Source organism: Anolis sagrei, chromosome 1, assembly GCF_037176765.1.
Source record: "Anolis sagrei isolate rAnoSag1 chromosome 1, rAnoSag1.mat, whole genome shotgun sequence".
Classification (NCBI taxonomy): Eukaryota; Metazoa; Chordata; class Lepidosauria; order Squamata; family Dactyloidae; genus Anolis; species Anolis sagrei.
In genome coordinates, this window is record NC_090021.1 from 298,926,067 (window position 1) to 298,949,804 (window position 23,738).

Sequence of the window (23,738 nt, forward strand, 5' to 3'; positions counted from 1 at the left end):
ACCACACTCCAAGGAGGCAACATATTCCATTGTCAAATAACTCTTACTGTCAGGAAGTTCTCCCTAATGTTTAGGTGGAATCTTTTTTTTACCTGCAATTGGAATCCATTGCCCTGTTTCCTAGTCTCTAGAACAACAGAAAACAATCTTGGCCCTTCTCAATACGGCATTTAAACATAGCCATTGTGTCCCCTCTTAACCTCCTCCCCACCATGTGAAACATACCCAGCTTCCTCAGCTATTCCTCATAGAATTTGGCTTCAAAACCTTTGATCATTTTGATCACACTTCTCTGGACACATTCAGAGAGGGGCACCTTCAAGTCATTTCCAACTTAAGATGACCCCAAGGGGGGGGGGGGGGAGTCTAATATGGCAAGATTAGTTCAGAGGAGTTTTCCTATTGCCCTCCCCTGAGGCTGAAAATGTGACTGCCCAAGGTCACTCAGCAGGTTTCCATGGGTAACTGGGGATCTGAACCCTGCTCTCCCAACATTCTAGTCCAACACTAAAACCTCTATACCAGAAAGGTTCCTTATGAAACAGTTCTTTGTGGAAATCTTTAAATTAACCAATTGCTGGAAATGTTCCTTAATATTGTTTTGCATTTATAACATCTTTTATAAGAAGGCAGAAACAGTCATCAATAAGTCATATGTCACTTCTGGGTTTTCCAGTTTTGTTATCTGACAGTATTGGGTTAATACTAGATATTTAAAGTGTGGGTTGTTTACAAAAAAAAGTGTGGGTGGTTTTACAACAATATTGATTCCAACCACAGAGGTCCTAATAACACTGAAGTTTATGTAGTCATGAAATAAATTAGGGAGTGACAAGAGAAAAAGAAATACAGTATCAAGAATATCTTGGCATCAAAGATTAGCAATCTCCAGGTGGATCTCCATTTATCATAAACCAAGAATAATATTCCTGACTATATAAAGAAATAAGACAGCTTGAGAATACTTATCATAAAGCAGTAACATTTATTTAGTCTGGTATTCATTTACTGAAGTCTTTTCATTTCTCTCAAACATTTGAATTAAATTAACTATATTGCTGCCTATCGGCACAATCGTACTGTATTTGTCAGACTATATGTCCTCCTTAAAAATTTCAAAATTCAATCATATGAGTAAAAGGTCCATTTGTATCCACCGTCAACACTTGCCGGTTTCCGTATGTGCCATGCCTGAGAACAACACCAGCCTCAAAACATTTGGCATTAGCAGCCAGTTCTCTTTCACACTGAACCACAAACTGGGAATAGAGTGCCAGCCCAATGTCCTTTTCAATATTGGAGTGATATTGCATGCCTCTTCCCTTTAACTTACCACCCAGTGTGGCCTGAGGTATTATTAAGATGTCTCCTGGCAAATCCAGAATAGAAACATACTTCCCACCTTCAGTTTCACTTAACTTCACATTCAAGAGTGTACTGACTGCAAAACAGAGGGGAAAATAGAATTAGTGGGCTGTTCGTCCAAAACACCTACAGGGTCGAAGTTTGCCCATGCCTGCTCTAAAACCATCAATAAGGCACAATTGTTAAAAATGTGTCACAGTACTTACACTGTGAAATAAACTTGACTGATTAACAGTTAGATACAGATATATCCACACACAAATAAAGCAAGTACTGTATATCTCTTTTACAATCACCAGGTACTTAGTTCGGGGGGGGGGGGGGATATTTACCTGTATATCAGCTCCCTCTACTGGCTACATAAGACTTGTTTTTCTAAATTTTGAAAGTCTGCAAATCTATTACAACAGACAGAGTACTGTGACTGATTTAAAGTGGATTCATTCTCTACTTCATCACACTAGAGAATGAATCCACTTTAAATCTGGTTTCTGCCACCTGCAGAATTCTGGGGTTTGTAGTTTTGTGAGGTTGTTAAAGGCTCCTCCCTAAACTACAAACTCCAGAATTCTGTAGGAGGCAGCAACTGGATTTAACATGGATTCATTCTCTAGAGTGATGAGGTCAATGTCATGAGGCTAACAATGGGTTCTATCCATGAAAGCAATTCAGATAATATGTTTTCTGGTTTTTACACATTGTTATTTTGGGTTGGTTCTATTGTTCTCTGAACACACAATCATACTTTTCACCTAACCTAATTGGATGTTATGGGGCACTGTAGTCACTTCAATGTTCTTTTCCAAATATTTAATAACCATTTAATAACAGTATAGGTACAAATCTCCAGTTATACTGAGACTACATTCCTTCCTATGTTATCACTTTCACCTTAAAAGGAATATGGTATGTATGAAACCCTATTATTAGAACTTCGAAATTCACAACCAGTTAAAAATAAATTGATTCCAGGGTTCAAGGGAAAAGTCTAAAGTTTGCTTATCTACTTCAAAAGCACTTAGGTCAGCTTTTATCGTTTACTCCATAAAATATCTTCAGGTGTAGCCATCCTAAAAAATACTTCAAAAGCAACTTCTAAACATTCAGCAGAGCATGCACAATTATCAAGAGATCTTCACTGACATTTATTGATATTTTTGACAATTTTCAATTTTCTAGGCTCCAGTATATTTATGGATGCTTTTTTGTGTGAGAGAAGCCAGTCTATGTTGTTGCTTTTGAAATGGCTGACCAAAGAAAGAAATTTACATCTACTATATGTTTCTGTAATGTCCTACAGTATAATAAATGTGCATAGAGCACATTATGCATGATTATCTTTCGTTAAGAGAACATCTACAGTGGAAAATGTGTGTATGTTCCAGGATGGTCCGAATGTCATTTTACATTTCATCTAGTCAACCTCTGATTTGGAGATAAACCCTTGTTTTTTTATAACCATAGTTATCACATTCAGAACCACAAATAATACTTACTGTGGACTAGAAAATAATTTATTTTAATGTAATTGTCTGTATGGTTTCTTTCTGGTAATTGAATGTTTTGCCTTATTTATTTATTTATTCACAGTATTTATATTACGCCCTTCTCACCCCACAAGGGACTCAGGGCAGATTACAAGGCACATATACATGGCAAACATTCGATGCCATTAGACATTCAACATATATAGACAGACAAAGAGGCAATTTAACATTCCAGCTTTCCAGCTTCATGGGGGTATGCTCGATTCCGGTCACAGGGGAGGCTGCCGCTTCACCGTCCACTTGTGACACTGAGTCCTTAATGGGATACTTCCTCAGTCTTAGGCAAGCTGCTGGAAGGTTTTATGGTGTCATGAATTAGTTAAATTAGTCTACCCACATAAAGCCATACCTAAATTTCCTACTTGACAGATGCAACTATCTTTTGGGTTGCAGAGGTCAAGCTAGACAATTAATGGTTGGGAGCTCACTCTGACCTGGGCTGGCTTCGAACTCATGACCTCTTGGTCAGTAGTGATTTAATACAGCTGGCTACTAATTAGCTGTGCCACAACCTTACATGTTGGAAACCGTCCTGTGTCCCTGTGGGGAGATAGGGCAATATACAATTATTATTATTATTATTATTATTATTATTATTATTATTATTAATCCAAGGGTTGATAACTGTGGAAAGAGGGAGTCCCATTAGCTTTCAATGAGAATTTGGAAGGCTGTACCCCCTCTGCACATACTCCAACAATTTTTTTTATGCTCCCCAAACACATTCATGTTTTGGGGTCTTCCTGGGCCATTTTAGATACAGCAGAGACATATTTATTACATTTATGTCTTTTCCTTCAGTTAAAAGGTTCCCAGAGTGGCTTACAAACAGTTAATCTGACAATTCCCTGCCCAGGGGCATGTCATCTAAAAAGACAGTAAATACAATGAAAAGGGGACAACACTATTTTACCTCCTGTTCCAAAAAAGGCCTCTCTTGGTTAAATTAGACCAGAGAGGGCTCCAAATGTAGGGACTTTTGGAGTCAAAAAGTTTTGCTGAAAAATTGTAATTTTTTGTGTTTTGCCCATGAGGACTCGGGGGGGGGGGGGCTTCAAATATGGTGGAAATGCCCCTCCCCCAGCATTAGAAACATTTCATAGCAACTTTTGAAGAAAGTGATACATCTATGTCAACTTGCATTAATTAATTACACTGGAAGGGCTGTCCTCTTCCTGGCCAAGCCAACTCAATCATTAGGTAGAGTGAGCTGACTCAGAGGCAATAGGTGCCAGGAGATGGCAGAAACATTTCCAGGAAAGAGCCATGAGTGCCACAGAGCCTTCAATTGTGTGATGGAAGGTGCTGACCATTTTGGAGAAAAAAATCAGATTGCAGAAAAATACAGTTGGCTTCTGTACATGAAATGGGGAAGTGCTATCCTGTATTGTGCTTAGGGCAGAAGAGTATCTTGAGCTAACTCAGTTTTATATGTTTAGACTTATAAATATTTACCTTTTAGAAGAGGTCCAATAAACCTTTTACTCTCTAGAAATAAGTGAACCGCTACTCAGAGAATAGCTCTGGTCAAGATGACGGAATCCAATGGAACTGTTATGTTTGAAAGGTTTGTTTTTCCTGATCTGTTTTTTAAAAAGTACTTCTGCACATGGGAGAGGGGCCGCTTTTGCTTTTTCAAGCAAAATCAGGCCCCTTCCACACTGCCATATAATCCAGATTATCAAAACAGATAATCCACATTATCTGTTTTGAACTGGATAATAATAATAATAATAATAATAATAATAATAATAAAAACACCTTTATTTGTACCCCGCTACCATCTCCCCAAGGGACTCGGTGCGGCTTACATGCGGCAAAGCCCACAGCACATCAATAAACAAAGGCGATAAAAAATAATCAATGCAAACAGTTAAAATAAAACTCAAAAACAAAAATACACAATAAGCAATGAACAATAAAAATAACAATAACATACAGCATTTAAAAATCTATGGTCGGGCCAAATGTAATAATTAAAATTTAAAATGCTGGGCATGAACAAGATAGGGTCTCCACTGCCATATAATCCAGTTCAAAACAAATAATCTGGATTTTATATGGCAGTGTAGAAGGGGCCTCTGGTGCTGTTCCCCATGGATTGCTTGTTTCTGAGAGTACATCTACACCAGTGATTTCTAACCTGTGATCCGTGTACCACCAGTGGTCTGCAAGAATGAAAATATGGTCCGTGGCCTCATTATTACTACACCGTTGCCTCAAAACCACGAGGCAATGAGAGTGGCTGGTCTCGCAAAACCCTCTTATATTACTGAGGGATATTGTGAGGGAAGAGGCTGATGACCCACAAAATATTGCTACTACCACATCAACTCTAGATTATAAAATATGGTTTTCTGTGGGAGAGCAGATGACGACTACTGGATGGCACATACCCTGTATCAGAAACTAGAGCTGATGTGGTCTATTCAATGCAATTTTCTGAATCAGCCAAACTGAATAACCAAACCAAATCTAAAGTTGACTGATTTGTAACTCTCTTGGTACTAACTTTGGAGAGTAGTCCCTGGTCAAGTGGTTCCTGGTCAAAAAAAGGTTGGGATCCACTGACCTACACTGTAGAATGAATGCAGTTTGACACCAGTTTAACTGCCATGGCTTAATGGTAATGAATCGTGGGTGTTCTAGTTTTACAAAGGCTTTAGCCTTCTCTACCAAAGAGCGCAGCTGCCCTGCCAATCTACAAATCCCAGAATCCATAGCATTGTGCCATGGCAGTGAAAGTGGTGTAAGTCTGCATTCATTCCATAGTATAGATGCACCCCAAGAGCAAAAAAGTTGGCCACAAATATCCTGAGGAGGACCTGAGACCAAATGTGTTCCACTTAACATATCCCCCCCCTCCCAAAAATATCCATAAATATTTATGATAAAATTAAAAGTTTTTTTAAAAGACTAGAAAATAAAAAAAATCCAATCAACTTAGTTGATATTTCAAAAGAGCCCTAGGTCTAAAGCTAAATATGGTACTATATTAATAACACACTGTGCCTCTGCAAGCTTATTAACAGCTGCCTCAGTAAGAGCCAGTTAATTAAAAAATACATTGGACTTATATGTAGCACAATTCAGAATGAAACAGTTGCTCAGACTAACTTCCCCCTGAGAGATGCTTTAATTATTTTAATGCAAAACCTCATTAAATCACTCCTTATTATCATATGTTAGATTCAATGTCGCCACTAGAGTTGCTTACTTATTTTTAGTGCTACTCTTTTCAATTGCCTGCTTTTGAAATTTTGTGCCTTTGGAAAAAAAACCTACCCATTTTAGAAGTAATTTCTTCACTGGCCCCTTTGAAGAAGCATACATATATGATAAGTCCTTGCTGGATCTACATAAAATAACAAAGATATATTTATGAATCCATACATATCCACAAGGTGTTTTGCTATAATTACACAGCTCTCTTATTTCTGTGCATAAAACTTTATGTGCAGCACAGTTACACCAACTCAGGTGAAACCCTCAGTTAATTCAATGGGGCTTGTTCCCAGATAAACATAGCAAAAGGTTAAAGCATGAATTACAAAATCCTTTAAGCACTAAATTAACTAAATTAATTAACTCTGAATTAAATCAAATCCAATCAACTAAATTTTTCATATTTAGATTTTAGGAGGCTGGACTGCAACGGATAGGTTTGCATGGTAACAATATATTTCCAGCATCTGGCACACTGAAATAAAATGTCATATTGGACTTAAAAGGCTGTGAGATTTGTTTGATTGGGTGAGAAATTTCTTAAAATAACATTTTGGAATAAATATTTTCCTTTATCCAACTTACAAACAACTCATAGTTAAGAACAGGGATGAGACAATGGGAAGTGAGAGAAATCTACTACTAGGAAGGGAAATTCACTCATGAAAGAGTTATCATAGGGGAAAGGGGTCTCCATTGAAGCTTTATCACCAATATTGGTTTCCACAACAAGTCAACTTTTTTCAAACTCCAGTTATCACAAGGACAGAAATCTTCTAAAGAGGGGCACAAACAGTAAAACAAACACCACAGCTGTGTTAACCCTTCTTTATAGTATCAAAAGCTTATCTATCTATCCATCTATCCATCTACACATATACATACATATACGATGTACATACATATGCATATTTTACTGGAGTTACACTTATTTATTTATTTATTTATTTATTTACCATATTTGTATACCGCCCTTCGCAGCCTGAAGACGACTCAGGGTGGTTCACAGTTGGCAACATTTGATGCCTCAACAAATAAAACAATCATAAAATACTATTACAACATTTAGTATAAAATATTAAAAAGACCATACAAAGCCGTAAAAAAATTGTCGGGAGCGTCTCCTTGTTAAAATCGTTATTCAATTGCAACATCATATCGTTCCATGATTTCGTATCATTATGCTGGACTAGCAAAGCCTGCTCAAAAAGCCAGGTTTTAACCTTTCTTCGAAAAGTCAGGAGGGAGGGGGCCAATCTTATATCCCTGGGAAGGGCGTTTCACAGTCGAGGGGGCCACCACGGAGAAGGCCCTATCTCTAGTCACTGCCAAAAGCATCTGTGAGGAAGGCGGGAGTGAGAGCAGAGCCTCTCGAAAAGATCTTAGTGTCTTAGATGGTTCATAAGGAGAGATACGTTTGGATAAGTAAGCTGGTCTGATACCGTTTAGGGCTTTATAGGCTAAAGCCAGCACTTTGAATTCTGCCTGGAAGCAAACTGGCAGCCAGTGGAGCTGGCTCAACAGAGGACTTTTGTGATCCCGGAGCGCCGCTCCTGTTAACAACCTGCCTGCTGCACGTTGGACGATTTGAAGCTTCTGAACAGTCTTCAAAGGCAACCCCTGGTAGGGTGGGTTGCAGTAGTCTACACTTAGAATCATAGAATCATGGAGTTGGAAGAGACCTCATGGGACATTCAATCTAACCCCCTGCCAAGAAGGAGGAAAATCACATTCGAAGCACCCCTGGCAGATGGCTACACAGCCTCTGTTTAAAAGCCTCCAAAGAAGAATTACTTAAAAATGTAATTCAGACTTAAAACAAATTCAGCTTAAGAACAAACCTACAGAATCTATCTTGTTCATAACTTGGGGACTGACTGCTTGTAAACCATGCAATAAGCTCTATTGTGTTCAATAGGATTAACTTCCAGGTTAATATAATACTACAGAACTTGTATTGCAGTCTATTAACGCTAAATAAGGAGTCTACGCCTGTATAGACTAACCAATGATTGTTCTGCTAAGCTTGTTTCCATTTCACAATATCTCCTCCTTGTCACTCAGTGGCGAAACAAGATAAAATGTGATGAATAATGTAGCCAAAATAAAATGTGATAAATTGCCTGGACCCATAGGCTACAGTTCTATCAGAGCCAAAGAAAGTTAAATTGATGGTATAGTAAGTATCTGATACAGCCGTATTTAGGTATGTGACAACTGAAGAATATGCTGTAAGAAATAACTGAGCCACGGCAGTTCAGTTGTAGATCAGGCATGGGCAAACCTGGGCCTTCCAGGTGTTTTGGACTTCAGCTCCCATAATTCCTAACAGCCGTTAGGCTGTTAGGAATTGTGGGAGCTGAAGTCCAAAATACCTGGAGGGCCCAGGTTTGCCGATGCATGTACTATAGGACGGAGATCCAGCCCAGATCTTAGAAAGAGAAGGAGGGGTGTTTACCTCCACCCATTTTGCTTCGGAGCCCTGCTCAGGAGGCTTCACCTGCAGCCTAGCATGACGGCACTGCTGCAAAACTGTCCGGGCCAGCGGGCCTTTGATGGGCTCAGCCATGACAGCAGGAAAAGGCAAACAGGGCTATTCTGCAAATTCAGCTTTTCCTCCAGGAGGGAAACTCCGCCCTCCTCTGTTCCCTGATTGCAAGAGAAAGCAAAGCAGTAGGATTAGTCTTTTGCACTTTGGAAGAAGCAACTTCCTGGTTCCTTCCAATATATGTATTTTACTTTATCTTCCTCCATTTCTTGATCTTTGGATGCATTTAGGCATGGGCAAGCTTGGGTCCTCCAGGTGTTCTGGACTGCAACTCCCACAATTTGCTGTTAGGAATTGTGGGAGTTGCAGTCCAAAACACCTGGAGGACCCAAGCTTGCCCATGCCTGGGTCCACACTGTAGAATTAATGCAGTTTGACACTTTAACTGCCAGGGCTCAATGCTATGGAATCCTAGGAATTATAGTTTGGCAAGGCGCCTCACTCTTTCGCAGAGAAATCTTGTAAAACTGTAGCTTGCATGGTCCCACAGCATTGGGATCACTGCATTCATTCTACAGTGCTGTGTGTAACAGTTCTCATTCACCAGCCTTGATGAAATCCCTTCAAACATTACTTTTAACTTAGCCTACCAGCTCTTTTGGACCGTAATAGCTCATATACAGAACTATATTTTCTGTAAAAAAAGAAAGAAAGAAAAGCCCATGACATCACATTATTCTTCTTCCCTCCCATAAAGATGCATGTTTCAGCGAAAGGAAATTAACAATTAAAGTCGACTAAATTATGAATTATGTTGGATATTTGCCCAAAAGGGGAAACTTCATTAAATTTATTTCCTTAATGAAAGCAACTGATGTATGGTGGAGTTTTAACTTTAATGTGTCTCTAGGGATAATAAATGAATTAAATGTGCTGCAGTACTAAACAGTCAACAAATCTTTCAGGAACATTCAGGAAATGTATTCAGAGGAGGCGTGTTGACTATTCAACAGAATACAATAAAATCCAAAATACATGAGGGGGAGTCATAGGGAAGAGGGAGCAAGCTTGTTTTTGGCTGCCCTGGAAACTAGGACGTGGAACAATGACTTCAAATTGCAGGAAAGGAGATTCCATCTGAACATGAGGAAGAACTGCTTAACTTGAGAGCTGTTCAGCAGTGGAACTCTCTGACTAGGACTGTGGTGGAGGCTCCTTCTTTGGAGGTTTTTAAACAGAGGCTGGATGGCCATCTGTTGGGGGTGCTTTGTATGTGATTTTCCTACTTCTTGGCAGGAATCATAGAATCATCGAGTTGGAAGAGACCTTGTGGGCCATACAGTCCAGCCTCCTGTCAAAAAGCAGGAAAATTGCATTCAAAGTACCCCTGACAGATGGCCATCCAGCCTCTGTTGAAAAGCCCCCAAAGAGCCTCCACCACACTCCAGGGCAGAGAGTTCCACTGCTGAACAGCTTTCACAGTCAGGAATTTCTTCCTTATGTTCAGCTGGAATCTCCTTTCTTGCAGTCTGAAGCCATTGTTCCGCATCCTGTTCTCCAGGGCAGCAGAAAACAAGCTTGCTCCCTCTTTCCTATGACTTCCTCTCACATATTTATACATGGTTATCAGTCTCCTCTCAGCCTTCTATTTTTCAGGCTAAACATGCCCAGCTCCTTAAGCCACTCCTCATAGGGCTTGTTCTCCAGACCCTTGGTCATTTTATTTGCCCTCCTCTGGATGCATTCCAGCTTCTCATGAGGTTGGAGGGATGGCCCATGATGTCTCTTCCAACTCTATGATTCTACACACTCTCTCTATGACTTGACATTCTCTTCTAGACCATCTTGACTAACAACAGAAATATATCTAAAAATAAAATGTAGGCTTACGACTCTAAGATGTACAATTTTAACAGCTTTGTCTGATGAAGAAATTAGTGGGATTAATAAAAGACCCCAACAACAACAAAAGCAACTTTCCATTATTCAGCTGGTTCATTATCCAGTCTAGTGTTCTTGATTTTTTAAATAAAACTAGACCTTTTTTGTCCCTCAAAGATGCTTACAAAATTTAGGGCAATCGTGGTAAGGGCAGTTTTGATGGGGACTTCCTTTTCATACAGATGTTCCTCCTGGTATTTTTACAGGACTTTACTGAGATCCACATGGGAATAAAAAAGTTAAAGGAAGAATGGGGCTAAGCAGGGCCAGGCTTTAGCACAAGCAGGCTAATCACCAAGCTGCAATAAATCTTGCCAACTGGAAGGTTGAGAGTTTGAAACCCGGATCAGAGTGAGCGCCTGACCTTCAGCCCAGCTTCTGCCTACCTAGCAGTTCGAAAACAAATGTGAGCAAATAGGAACCACATTAAAGCGGGGGGTGGGGGTGGTATTTAGGCATGGTGTTTCGATCAGATAAAGGAAAAGGTTTAAGAACAAAGAAAGCTCTTTGGCAAGGAGATGGAGTGACAGCAATCCCCTGTGGCTGGGACCGAGCACAGCCTCCAAAGATGCCGAAAGATGGGAAAAGGCTATATATACCACTATCTGTTGTGTGTCTTGTCACTATATAATCGGTATTGAATGTTTGCCACATATGGGTTCTGTGATCCGCCCTGAGTCCCCTTCAGGATGAGATGGGTGGAATCTAAATACTGTAAATAAATAAATAAATAAATAAATAATAAGCAGATGAAATTACCCGAGAGAGTAAAAAGAAGCATTAAATCAGTTTGAACCAAGGCAATGTAAAGCTCATTATTGGCACCAAATTGTTCATCCTTTGAAAAGCTGTATCATAAGTTTATGCTATTGCTGTATATTTGAAATAAGTAATCAATTTATAAAATATGCATAAAAATTATTTTCAAAAAAGGGACCTGAAACCTAGGGTGTGAGGCAGCAAGACTTTTAGCTCTGCATTTAATTTACTGATAAGTGCCATCCAATTATGAAATAGTCTGAAACTATGCATAAAATGGTCCTAATTACTAGTCTCCATGCGTTAAAAAACCCCATGTAAAAGGCATTTTGTTGTATCCCTCCCACATACCTTAACTGCATGGTTCCTGAAAACAAAGAGTGGCTTTTTGAAGATAACATGAAAGAATATGAAATATTATTGTCTAATAAAGATGTAATGAATATTAATGGGGACAAGTGTTGTTGCATTGTGTAATAATCAAAATGTATATAATCACAGAACTGAAACCAAAGTTTACATAATTTCAAATCAAAATGTGTCTCTATGTTTCAATCTCTCTTCTTTCTAATGTCTTTAAAAATACGAGCCATAATGTTCTCATTTACATCTCGCAGCCCTTACATCCTATTATTATCCAGTGGGGATGAGGGTTCACATTACACTTCAGTTTGTATGAGAGGGCTGTTTCTCGGATGTTATTTTTTGTCTTTCAGTGACAATAAAATATTAACAGTGAACTATAACTTGACTGCTTAATCCAACCACACTGAACAGTCTAATTTCATATTGTATCTGCTATGTCTGAATATGTAGTTCCCAAGCATATGATACAAGAAAGTATTGCATAGTAATAACGCATCAGGATAAAAAGCAAGCAATGACAGGTAGTATGACCAGAAGATACTGAAAATCTTTTGATCGCCTTTTCTCATGGAGATTACTGTTTTAACACACAAGGATCATAGCTTGTAGCAATCTCATTAAAAGCACTGGTTGTCAGGTGGCTGTTGTTGTTCATTCGTTCAGTCGTCTCCGACTCTTCGTGACCTCATGGACCAGTCCACGCCAGAGCTCCCTGTCGGCCGTCACCACCCCCAGCTCCTTCAAGGTCAGTCCAGTCACTTCAAGGATGCCATCCATCCATCTTGCCCTTGGTCGGCCCCTCTTCCTTTTGCCTTCCACTTTCCCCAGCATGATTGTCTTCTCTAGGCTTTGCTGTCTCCTCATGATGTGGCCAATGTACTTCAACTTTGTCTCTAGTATCCTTCCCTCCAATGAGCAGTCGGGCTTTATTTACTAGAGGATGGACTGGTTGGATCTTCTCGCAGTCCAAGGCACTCTCAGAACTTTCCTCCAACACCACAGTTCAAAAGCATCTATCTTCCTTCGCTCAGCAATCCCTAAGGTCCAGCTCTCACATCTGTAGGTTACTACAGGGAATACCATGGCTTTGACTAGGCGGATCTTTGTTGCCAGTCTGATGTCTCTACTCTTTACTATTTTATCGAGACTGGACATTGCTCTCCTCCCAAGAAGTAAGCGTCTTCTGATTTCCTGGCCACAGTCTGCATCTGCAGTAATCTTTGCGCCTAGAAATACAAAGTCTGTCACGGCCTCCACGTTTTCTCCCTCTATTTCCCAGTTGTCAATCATTCTTGTTGCCATAATCTTGGCTTTTTTATGTTTAGCTGCAACCCAGCTTTTGCGCTTTCTTCTTTCACCTTGATTAGAAGGCTCCTCAGCTCCTCCTCGCTTTCGGCCATCAGAGTGGTGTCATCTGCATATCTGAGGTTGTTAATGTTTCTTCCAGCAATTTTCACCCCAGCTTTGCATTCATCAAGCCCCGCACATCGCATGATGTGTTCTGCATACAAGTTAAAAAGGTTGGGTGAGAGGATGCAGCCTTGCCGTACGCCTTTCCCAATCTTGAATCAGTCTGTTGTTCTACTGTTGCTACTTGGTCCTTGTACAGATTCCTCAGGAGAGAGACAAGGTGGCTTGGTATGCCCATCCCACCAAGAACTTGCCACAATTTATTATGATCCACACAGTCAAAGGCTTTAGAGTAGTCAATGAAGCAGAAATAGATGTTTTTCTGAAAGTCCCTGTCTTTCTCCATTATTCAGCGGATATTGACAATCTGGTCTCTCGTTCCTCTGCCTTTTCTAAACCCAGCTTGAACATCTTGCAACTCCGCTCCATGTATTGCTGGAGTCTTCCTTGCAGGATCTTGAGCATTACCTTACTGGCATGAGAAATAAGGGCCACTGTACGGAAGTTTGAGCAGTCTTTCGCATTTCCCTTTTTTGGTATGGGGATATAAGTTGATTTTTTCCAGTCTGATGGCCATTCTTGTGTTTTCCATATTTGCTGGCATATGGCATGCATCACCTTGACAGCATCATCTTTTAAGATTTTAAACGGTTCAGCTGGCTAGTTCAGGTGGCTAGAATTCATTAATCTATAGAATTCAAGTTTATTTTTGCTAGCATTATTAAATTGGTGATATTGCTGCCCTGAAGCCCTCATCTCTTTCTGCTGGAAAAATGTGTGGAGGAGTGTGTGAAGAAAAGCAGCTTCCATAGTCCATGCACTTAGGGCCCTTTCACACAGCCACATAACCCTGAATATCAAGGCAGAAAATCCCACAATATCTGCTTTGAACTGGGTTATCTGATTCCATACTGTCATATATTCCAGTTCAAAGCAGATAATGTGGAATTTCATTCAGCTGTGTGCAAGGGGCCATAGTCTGTAGGAGGTGGGGCAAATAGGTTATAGGCTGTGATCTTTATTTATTTTATTTTATTTACGCTATTTCTACCCCAACCATATCAGCCCAAAGGCGACTCAGGGCAGCGAACAAGTTGGCACAATTTGATGCCATATATAAAATAATACATCAATAAAAATAGAGAAAACATCACCATGTATCTAAAAGCATAAAAACAGTGAATGATTAAAAATTTAAAACTATGTCTTCATGTTCAGTCCTCATCCGGTCCGTCGTCTTAGCTGTTCCTAGATCATTGTCCGATTCAAGTTGTCTGATTATGCTGAGGTTCCAAAAATTTGCTCGAAGAGTCAAGTTTTCAGGGTTTTTTTTTAAAGGTCAGGATATTTTTTATTATTTATTTTATTATTTAAACTTATATGCCACCACTCCCCTGGGGCTTGGAGTGGCTTACAAGAATATCTAAAATCTAACAAAATTTAAAAGCAATTTTAAACAATTTAAAAACAATGGATTAAGTACCACTGAATGCAACAGAACCCAGATATCATGGATTCAGTACCACTGAATACAACAGAACTTAGTGGTTGGATAAAGGATTAATAAGGATAAAAAATAAATGCTAAAATGAGAGTAGGTAACTGCACAAAAGGCATGACTCTATGTCATGATGAAAAATATGATATATGGTTTGAATGGAATTGTATGAAAGATGAATGAATGAGACCTAATAATTTGAAAGACACATTCTGTGGCCTGGGAAACAACTACACTCATGGACTGTAATTAAAAGTTGTTGAGAGGAACTGTGACAAATTATAACTATTGAACTTTTGGGGAAAAACAACGTGTTTACATCAATCAGAGACAATGGCCCTTTATGTTAAGGAAATGTTTACAAAGTTCCTTACATCACAAAGGAAGCAAACAAAGATCCTTGAGAAGGAAAATAATTACATAAAGTCAACATTGGTCCAGGAAACTGGGAAGCCAGGATGGTTCAGGCTGGGAAAAAAAAATCTATCATTTCTTTACAACTTTGGGACAACATCAGTGAAACATTACTATATAAGAGACCTTATTACAATCCAAAAACTGTGACAGACAGTGGCGCTGTTCACCTGCTATGCTCTGCTCCTTAGGAAGGAGAGAGATAGTGTACCTTGGAGTGTCAGATCTGCAATGGAAAGCAGATCTGACACTATACAGTTGGCTTCTTTTTCTTAAGGGAAGAGAAAGGAGTGTGCATTTTGGTGTTATGTTCTTAGGGAAAGAGGATGCATTTTGGCATTTTAGGACTTTTTGGAACTATGTGTTGGCAGGCTGCAGGAGAAAGCAGGATCTGGCCTAAAAGCAGGTGCTTCTCTAAGGAGGGAGAAAGAATATGGTAATATTTGGATGCAGGAGGATGGATGAATGTTTATGGGTAAGTGAATGCTGAGTAAAAATGTAATTCCCGTTTGTTTGTTTGTTTGTTAGCCAATGTAACTGTAGGTTGTTTGTGAATTCAATGTAGTTGCATTAAATCTGTATGTCCGTATGACTAAATGTTGTTCTGTAAAAGTTCTGACCCTTTCTCTTATTGGAAAATTGCAATAAAAGAACCCATGCTTTAATGTTATTGAAAAGTTATTCATAACATCTATACTTTTGTTAATATTTTTAACACTGACAATACAGTTTAAACAAGTAATTGGCTATGCTAGCTAGGACTGCTGGGAGATGCATCCAACAATATCTGGATGGCCACATGAGTCCTACTCCAAAATATACAGGGTAATGGTTCTTGCCTTTGGTCCTCCACAAGTTTTGAACTTCAATTTCCAGTAGCCTCAACCATGATTGCCAATGCTCAGGGATTGTGGAAGTTGATGTCCAAGGACTCTGGAGGACCCGACAGTGTTAGGGCATAATTTCTGCAAAATAAAACAAATTCCCACAAATATGTCCAGAGTTCTGTGCCTTTTGACATAAAATTTTAATCATTATTGTTAGCCATGATTAGATGGTACTGAAGCTGGCAGTTCCCTGCTCAAAATTGTTTCCTTTATTTTGTTCTTGCACTTTTAAGTGCGAGAATACATTATTAAACACAGTATTATACAGCTATTCCTGCTGTGTGGGAGCAGTACTAGGATCTGAGAAGTTAATTTTATGCATCTCTGGAGCACATAGCAAAATATAGGACTATATTAAAAATAGATTACAGTTATTGAATATTTCAGACAATTATGAAACATATACATGAACTTGTTGAATTGGGATAATCACAACTTACACATTTTAGAATAAAATCACGTCAGGCTTAATGTCTTTGACACTTACAAACCTCCTAAAATGGAACATTTTGCACCAGAATCGGTAAGTTCTCTTGCATAAACACATCGGTAGCATTCATATTTTTCTCTGCTTTAGAAAGCTAGAAGTAAAAAACTGTGTAATCATACTGTCTTGTCCTCTGCAGGGTACTATGATGTTTATTAACCTCAACTGCAAACTTGCTGTGATTATTTACCACTTCAGTGCTTTTTAATGTTGAGTTTTACAAGTTCTGTGTGCCAGGCTACTGGTATTACTGCTCTCATGCTGTTTGCCAAGACACTAAGATTATGGATAATGTGATCCGCTAAAAGAGTATCTTGAACACTACTGTACACTATAGCAGTATGATTCCACTTTAATTACTTGCTTTATGATTTTCATCAGTTATCCAGTGAACTAGAGAAATTGGCTTCATCTACAGTACCATATACAGTGTTCCCTCACTTATTGCGGGTATTACGTTCCAGGACAATTTATTTATTTATTTATTTATTTGGAGTGCTTCTACCCCGCCCTTCTCAACCCCCTAGGGGGGACTCAGGGCGGCTTACAAAAGGCACAATTCGATGCCCAACAATTCACAAAATACAATTTACAATTTAACATCCCTCACAAAGTGAAAATCCACGAAGTAGGGGCACTATATTTATTTTCATATTTATATATTCTTTTAGTAAGGTAAGGTAAGTTAACAGTTTTCCCCTGACATTAAGCCCAGTCGTGTTCGACTCTGGGGCGTGGTGCTCATCTCCATTTCTAAGCCAAAGAGCCAGTGTTGTCTGGATTTCATATGGCAATGCAGAAGGGGCCACTGTCTTATTGCATCCTTCCCTCAGAATGGCCCCAGCCTAAATCCAGAATACCTCTGTCTCCTAGTCAATTTGGCTTAATAGTGCAAAACTATTTTATACACTCTCTTTATATTTTACAGGGATATTATTTAGGTTATATTTTGGTAAAACAGTTGCTTTAGAGTTGTTCTTTATCTTTACTCTATTTTTTATGTGCATTAGCAGTTTGTGGTCTATTTCACAATCTGATCCTGGTCTTGTTTTTTAAAAAACAGAATCTTCTGCTTCCACTTAATCTTCTGCTTCCCTTCTACACTATTTGATTTTTGCCATGGCCATCAAGTAATGTCTATGCATGCACTTGATTGTTAGGTTGCTTGAAAACTGCATTTGTGATTAACAAACTATCTTGCTAAGTTCAGGCTCTTTGCTTTGACTAATTCTCCTATCCCTCTTCTCACTATTGATGCCACCTCATTTCTTCTTAGATTTTCACTTCCTAAGGAAAACACTACAATTAACTGACTAAAAACATCTCATTCCTATCCCATTTTCACTATTTCACCCCAAGTATTGTAATACTTAAACATTCGATTTTTTTGGAGTATTGTGTGGATTCCAGGCTATATGACTGTGTTCTAGCAGCATTTTCTCCTGACATGTCATCTGCATCTGTTATTGGCATCTTCAGAGGATCCTTTGTGTGAAATGCCAGGAGAAAATGCTACCAGAAGATGGCCATACAGCCCTGAATTCACACAACACCTCAATGATTCCAGCTTATTATGTTTAGCTTCCTCTGATTCATGCTGCTCACATTCTATGTCCCTGTGTATCGTGCAGCTTTGGACTTTCCTTTCACTTCTAAGCATGTCAACAGCTGACAATTAAGTCATTGACCACAGTACTACTCATAACTTTCACCGCTGTTCTCCAGTAGCACACACTGAAGGCAATATTGAATCATAGAATTGGAAGAAACCTCGTGGCCATCCAGTCCAATCCCCTGCCAAGCAGGAAAATCACATTCAACACCCCCCCCCCCCCGACAGATGGCCATCCAGCCTGCTTAAAAGTCTCCAAAGAAGAAGCCTCCATCACACTCCAGGGAAGAGAGTTCCACTGCTGAACAGCTCTCAGTCAGGAAGTTCTTCCTAATGTTCAGGTGGAATCTCCTTTTCTGTAGCTTGAAGCCATTGTTCTGTGTCCTAGTCTCCAGGGCAGCAGAAAACAAGCCTGCTCTCTCATTATGACTTCTCACATATTTATAAATGGCTATCATGTCTCCTATCAGCCTTTTCTTCTGAAGGCCGAGTTTTATTTTCTGGCACTATGACCCCTTCTACACTGTCATATCATCCAGATTATCAAAGCAGAAAATCCTCATTATCTGCTTTGAACTGGATTATATGAGTCCCCACTGCCATATAATCCAGTTCAAAGCTGATAATCTGGATTTTATATGGCCGTGTAGAAGGGGGCTTAGCTTGTTTCTTTCTAGATTATCTCATCATCAGGCTTTTGTGGTAAAGGATATTTAAATGGGTTTAGCTTGCCTCCTTTTGCACAGTACTAACAAGTGTTAGCTATGTTTGACACAGCCATTGTCCCTAAGAGAAATTCCACTAGTGTCATCCTCCACTAATGCTGTCCAGTAATTATTTGGCACATTTAGTCTGACTCCTCAGCAAAAGCTGAGACAGGAGATCCTACCAGTATCACTGTTACTATCAGTATATCCTCTTGCCACACAGGAGCATGCAATTCCGACATGTGAAAAGGTGATACCATGTGTGAGGATATGGAGAAATGGGACCCATTTTAATCTCAATCCAAGAAAGGTTATGGTAATGCGTATAGGGAAGCATACCTGTTTCCCTCATTTAAATAAGGTTGTAACCCTTTAGCCACTTTACTGGGAGTATGACCAGTTGGATGTGACTGCATTAACTTATTTGAGATCTGTACAGTATTATGTTGTGTTTTTGCTTCAATGTCTTGAACAGCCATGCCTTCTGGATATTTGGCAAAACTGGGAGTCAGTGAGGGCAGTTGCAAAACATAGGGTTTTCTTCTTTATATCAAGTCTTATAAATTAATTTGGTTCCAGATTCTTAAAATATTGAGAATGAAAAAGAGCTATTCTATGTTTTTCCATTAGAGGGAGTATTATCAAAATTTTCAGTAAGAGTGGGAACTCCACCAGGATCTTTGAGACAAATCACTTTATGCTAGCATGAACTTTTGTGTAAAAACTGCGCAAATGAACAGTTATTTGTACAACAGGACTTTCCAATTTGTTTCTTACTGCTATCACCTCTGTACTAAAAACGTATTCAGGTGGACTGAAAAGTAAAGACTTTGGATGAGGCAAAATTCTGACTAATTTTTTTGCTAATTTCCTCAAACTTTTATATACCTGTTGTAACGTCTTAGGAGAGAGGAGGGACGATTTATTATTTATTACTCTTAATGGTGCCACCAATGTGTGATGTGAGGTATTATTGGGAGATATGGCACACTGGACGCAGAATTAATGGAGATGAAGCAGTCTTCAAACAAAAGAGAACAAGTTTATTTTGAACAAAGCGTATGGTTGCAGGCTGTTGATAAACTTGGAAATACTTTGAGAACTTTACATGTAACTTGGTTGCAATACAGTTCACACTTCTGGATGTTACAACTTGTAATTGACTTTTACTGTGGTGAAGCACTTTCTTAAACAATGTTTCCTGAGGTGAATAGCCTTCCTGTTTGATCCTTCTGTGATCAAACCCCAGATCTCTAGTTCATTTCTAACTAGTGATCTAAACAAGCTTCTATTAGTCCTCTCTAACTAATGAAACTAATTAGGTTTCCCCTTCAGCCTTCCTAAACTGAAGAAACCTCTGACTATTCACAAACACTGCTTCTCTACTTCCCACTCTCTCTCTCTCAACTGCCAACTCCGACTCCAAAACCCTAACTCTGACTGAACTTAAACTGTCGTCTTTCAAACTCTCTCCTCTAAGCTCCTCCCACTTCTCTACAGCATCGTCTCCATGGCAACGCACTCCTCTCAGCTAGGCCGCTACAGCATTAGTGCCACCAATCCAAACACAAATACAGTTAAAATCATACAATTTATAATCAACTTCTTTAAACCTGTATTCCATGTTTTCCAACAAAGTGTTCCAATTCTCTGGTTCATCTTTTGAAGACATATAAGACTGCAGAAAGGGAGTGGGAAAACCCAGCTGGATAATAGACTTTCCGCTGGTAAAAGTCTGAATATAACACTAGAATTAATGTATCAAAGTGTTACAGGGCCTCCTTTCTTGCAGACCCCCAAGCAGCAAAATAACATGGATGGGGCAGTTTCCTCTTTTAAAGTACATGGTGCTTCAAAATGATAGATCCTGTTTCAAAGCAGTATATTTCACAATAGCTACATGTTATAATTACAAAAATAGTTACAAACTGTTCAATGAGTTATTAAGTTGGGTTGCTGTGAGTTTTCCAGTCTGTATGGCCATGTTCCAGAAGCAAATGCTGACATTTCACCCACAGCTATGGAAGGCATCCTCAGAGGTTGTGAGGTTTGCTGGAAACTAGGCAAGTGGCATTTATACATCTGTGGAATTTATACATCTGTGGAATGTCCAGAGTGGGAGAAAGAACTCTTGTCTGTTTGAGGCAGGTGTTAATGTTGCAACTGCCCACCATGATTAGCACTGAATAGGCTGCAAGGCTAGAAACAGGCTAAATAAACTTAACTACAAACTTCTCTGTTTCAAATGTGACAGATGGAACCTCTTTGCATACCAATACAGACAAACAAGGCTGTGCCTTTGAATATTACTAACAGTCTACTATGTGAGATCATTGTAAATTGGTCTGCGGAGAAGTAATGAGCACTAAGGAGTAAACAAATTATAAGAAAGAGTGCAGGAAAACTGATATACAAGGCAGTTTTGAACTTTGAAACCCTTGCTGCCAGTTATAGAAATAATAATTTTATTTTTTACCCGCCTCTCTTCATGGCTCGAGGTGGGTCACAAAACAATTAAAATACAGAAACACCACAAATACACACTAAAATTGACATACCAAAGTGTATCACTATGAAATACATATTAAAACAGACAAAACAGAGATTAAACAAAGGACATTCATTAAAAGTCTATGTTTAAAGACCGTCTGGATAGCCCTGCCGGAAGAGACAGGTCTTCATTTGTGTCTTAAATTCCAACAGCTGATTCAGCTGTATGAGCTCTACCGGCAGGTCGTTCCATAGCCTTGGGGTGGCTGATGAAAAGGTTCTGTGGGTGGTGGTTGCTAGTTGGATTCTGGCTGGTTGAACCAGACAACCCCTAGAAGACCGAAGTGTGTGGAGTGGACTGTATGGGAAAAGGCAATCCTTTAGGTACCATGGATCCAAACCATGTAGGGCTTTAAAGGTCAAAACCATCACCTTGTACTTTGCCTGGAAACTAACTGGCAACCAGTGGAGTGACGTGGAATGTAACATATGTGTATAGGTGTAATAAGGGTTCATCCATTCATTTTGCTATTGTTGTGTGCCTTTCAAATCATTTCTGAGTTAGGACACCCCTAAGGAGTACCTACTACTAGATTTTCTCAACAGGATTTGTTTTGTTTCTTTGCCTTTGCCTGGGGGAAAGTGACTTGCCCAAGGTCACCCAGTGGCTGAGAAGGAAGTCAAAAAGTGGACTCCAGAGTCATAAAGTGAAGCTCACTGTAGAATTAATGTAATTTGGCATCAATTTAATTCAGGCATGGGCAAACTTCGGCCCTCCAGGTGTTTTGGACTTCCACTCTCACAACTCCTAACAGTCTCAGGCCCCTTCCCAGCTTAAGCGGCTAAGGGAGAAAAGGAAAGGACCAAAGGATGTTAGGAATTGTGAGAATGTGGGAGTTGCAGTTTACAAGGTTTTTGGCCTTCTGTCAAAAAGTGACTGGTGCCTTACCAAACTATACACCCCAGGATTCCATAGCATTGAGCCATGGCAGCTAAAGTGGTCTTAAACTGCATTAATTCTACCATGATGTGCACAAATAGTGCAACCTCTACACTACGCTGTCTCTGCATTCCTTTGTCCCACCCTGGTCATTCCACAGATATATAAATCCTTTTGCCTAGTTCCAATAGACCTCACTACCTCTGAGGATGCTTGCCATAGATGCAGGTGAAGCGTTAGGAGAGAATGCCTCTAGAACACGGCCATATAGCCTGAAAAAACCTACAACAACCCACAACTTTATTAGTTTCTTTAAAAAAACAGCAACTTCAAATCTATATAAAAAATAGAATAAAAAAGCCCTAAGGGTCAATTATAAGTCATACGCCTTGGGGCATATATAAATGGACATGAACCAAGTGTAAAGAATATAAATAAATAGTATCACATTCAGCGATCTGGAAGTAAAAGGAACAATATAATTTATTTGTGTTGGTTTCTATGTATTATCAAGGCTGATTTACCTAATTGCTATTTTTTTTAAAAAATAATTCTTTTCTACCCCGCTACCTCCTCCCGCCTACCCACTCCCTTATCCCCTCTTTCTTTCTTCTTCTCTCCTCTGTTTTTATACTTTTCTCCATAATCATGTTCACCCACTTTCACTGTACAATGGAACCATAACAATATGTTGGATATTATTATTATTATTTATAGTCTATTGTGTCAAATGCTGTCGATTGTCTTGGTGGTATCCATATAAATAAAAATGTAATAAAATGCAATGTCTGTTTGTGGTATTCACAGAACTCAAAAATCACTGGGGCAATTGGCACCAAATTTGGACACGATACACCTAACAACCCAATGTATGACCTTCACTCATAAAAACACTGAAAAACACAGCAGAAGGGACTTAAAAGGCTAAATGACAAAAAACTAAATGACAATACAGAAAAAAGGAGGAAAGGGGAGAAAAAAAAGAAACAAAAGAGGGAGGGAAAGAAAGAAGGAAAGGGAGAAGGAAGCATGGCAGCAAAGAGAGAAGGAAGGAAAGAGGTAGCGAAGGAAGAAAGGAAAGAGGGAGGGAAAGAAAAAGGGGGAAGGAAGGAAAGTTAGAGAAGGAAGGAAGGAGAGAAGGAAAGAAAAAAGGGAAAGAAGGAAGGAAAGAGGGAGCGAAGGAAAGGGGGAAGATGTAGAGAAAGGGAGGGAATGAAAGAAGGACAGAGAGAAGGAAGAGCGAAAACTTGTGTTATCAGCACGGGAGACGCCTCACAGGCCTACTATTTCCTTGAATTTTCCTCTTTACTCTGGAGAGAAAGAGCAACAGCTATGCCAGGTGTTTTGGACTTCAACTCCCACCATTCCTAACAGCCTCAGGCCCCTTCCTTTTCCCCTCAGCCGCTTAAGGGGCCTGAGGCTGTTAGGAATGGTGGGAGTTGAAGTCCAAAACACTTGGAGGGCCAGAGTTTGCCCAGGCCTGAACTATCCGCCGCCATTACTATCCTGAACTATCCGCCGCCCTCCCCGGAAATACTTTTCGAACTCTCAGGACTTACGTGACGTCGTTTCTGCCTCACGCCGTCAAAGAGGCCAACTTCC

General features: G+C 39.5%; 1 protein-coding gene across 1 annotated transcript; it reads right to left on the reverse strand.

Annotated features, from left to right (window-relative positions):
• Positions 1-965: 965 nt before the first annotated feature.
• On the reverse strand, positions 966-23,734 carry DTD2 (D-aminoacyl-tRNA deacylase 2). The gene is made up of 4 exons (XM_060759535.2): positions 23,696-23,734; positions 8,596-8,786; positions 6,198-6,267; positions 966-1,441 (listed from the first exon to the last, which is right to left on the reverse strand). The coding sequence occupies exons 2-4, from the start codon at positions 8,704-8,706 to the stop codon at positions 1,116-1,118; spliced, it is 507 nt and encodes a 168-aa protein (XP_060615518.2). The 5' UTR covers positions 8,707-8,786; positions 23,696-23,734; the 3' UTR covers positions 966-1,115.
• Positions 23,735-23,738: the final 4 nt, after the last annotated feature.

Bases quoted from the DNA above. Each gene is read 5' to 3' on its own strand.
- DTD2 (XM_060759535.2), bottom strand. From the start codon at position 8,706: ATGGCTGAGCCCATCAAAGGCCCGCTGGCCCGGACAGTTTTGCAGCAG. The intron at 6,268-8,595 runs GTAAACACCCCT...TATTTTATGTAG, and splicing joins CCGAAGCAAAATGGGTGGAG to ATCCAGCAAGGACTTATCAT. The intron at 1,442-6,197 runs GTAGGTTTTTTT...TCTGTTTTGCAG, and splicing joins AGAAATTACTTCTAAAATGG to TCAGTACACTCTTGAATGTG.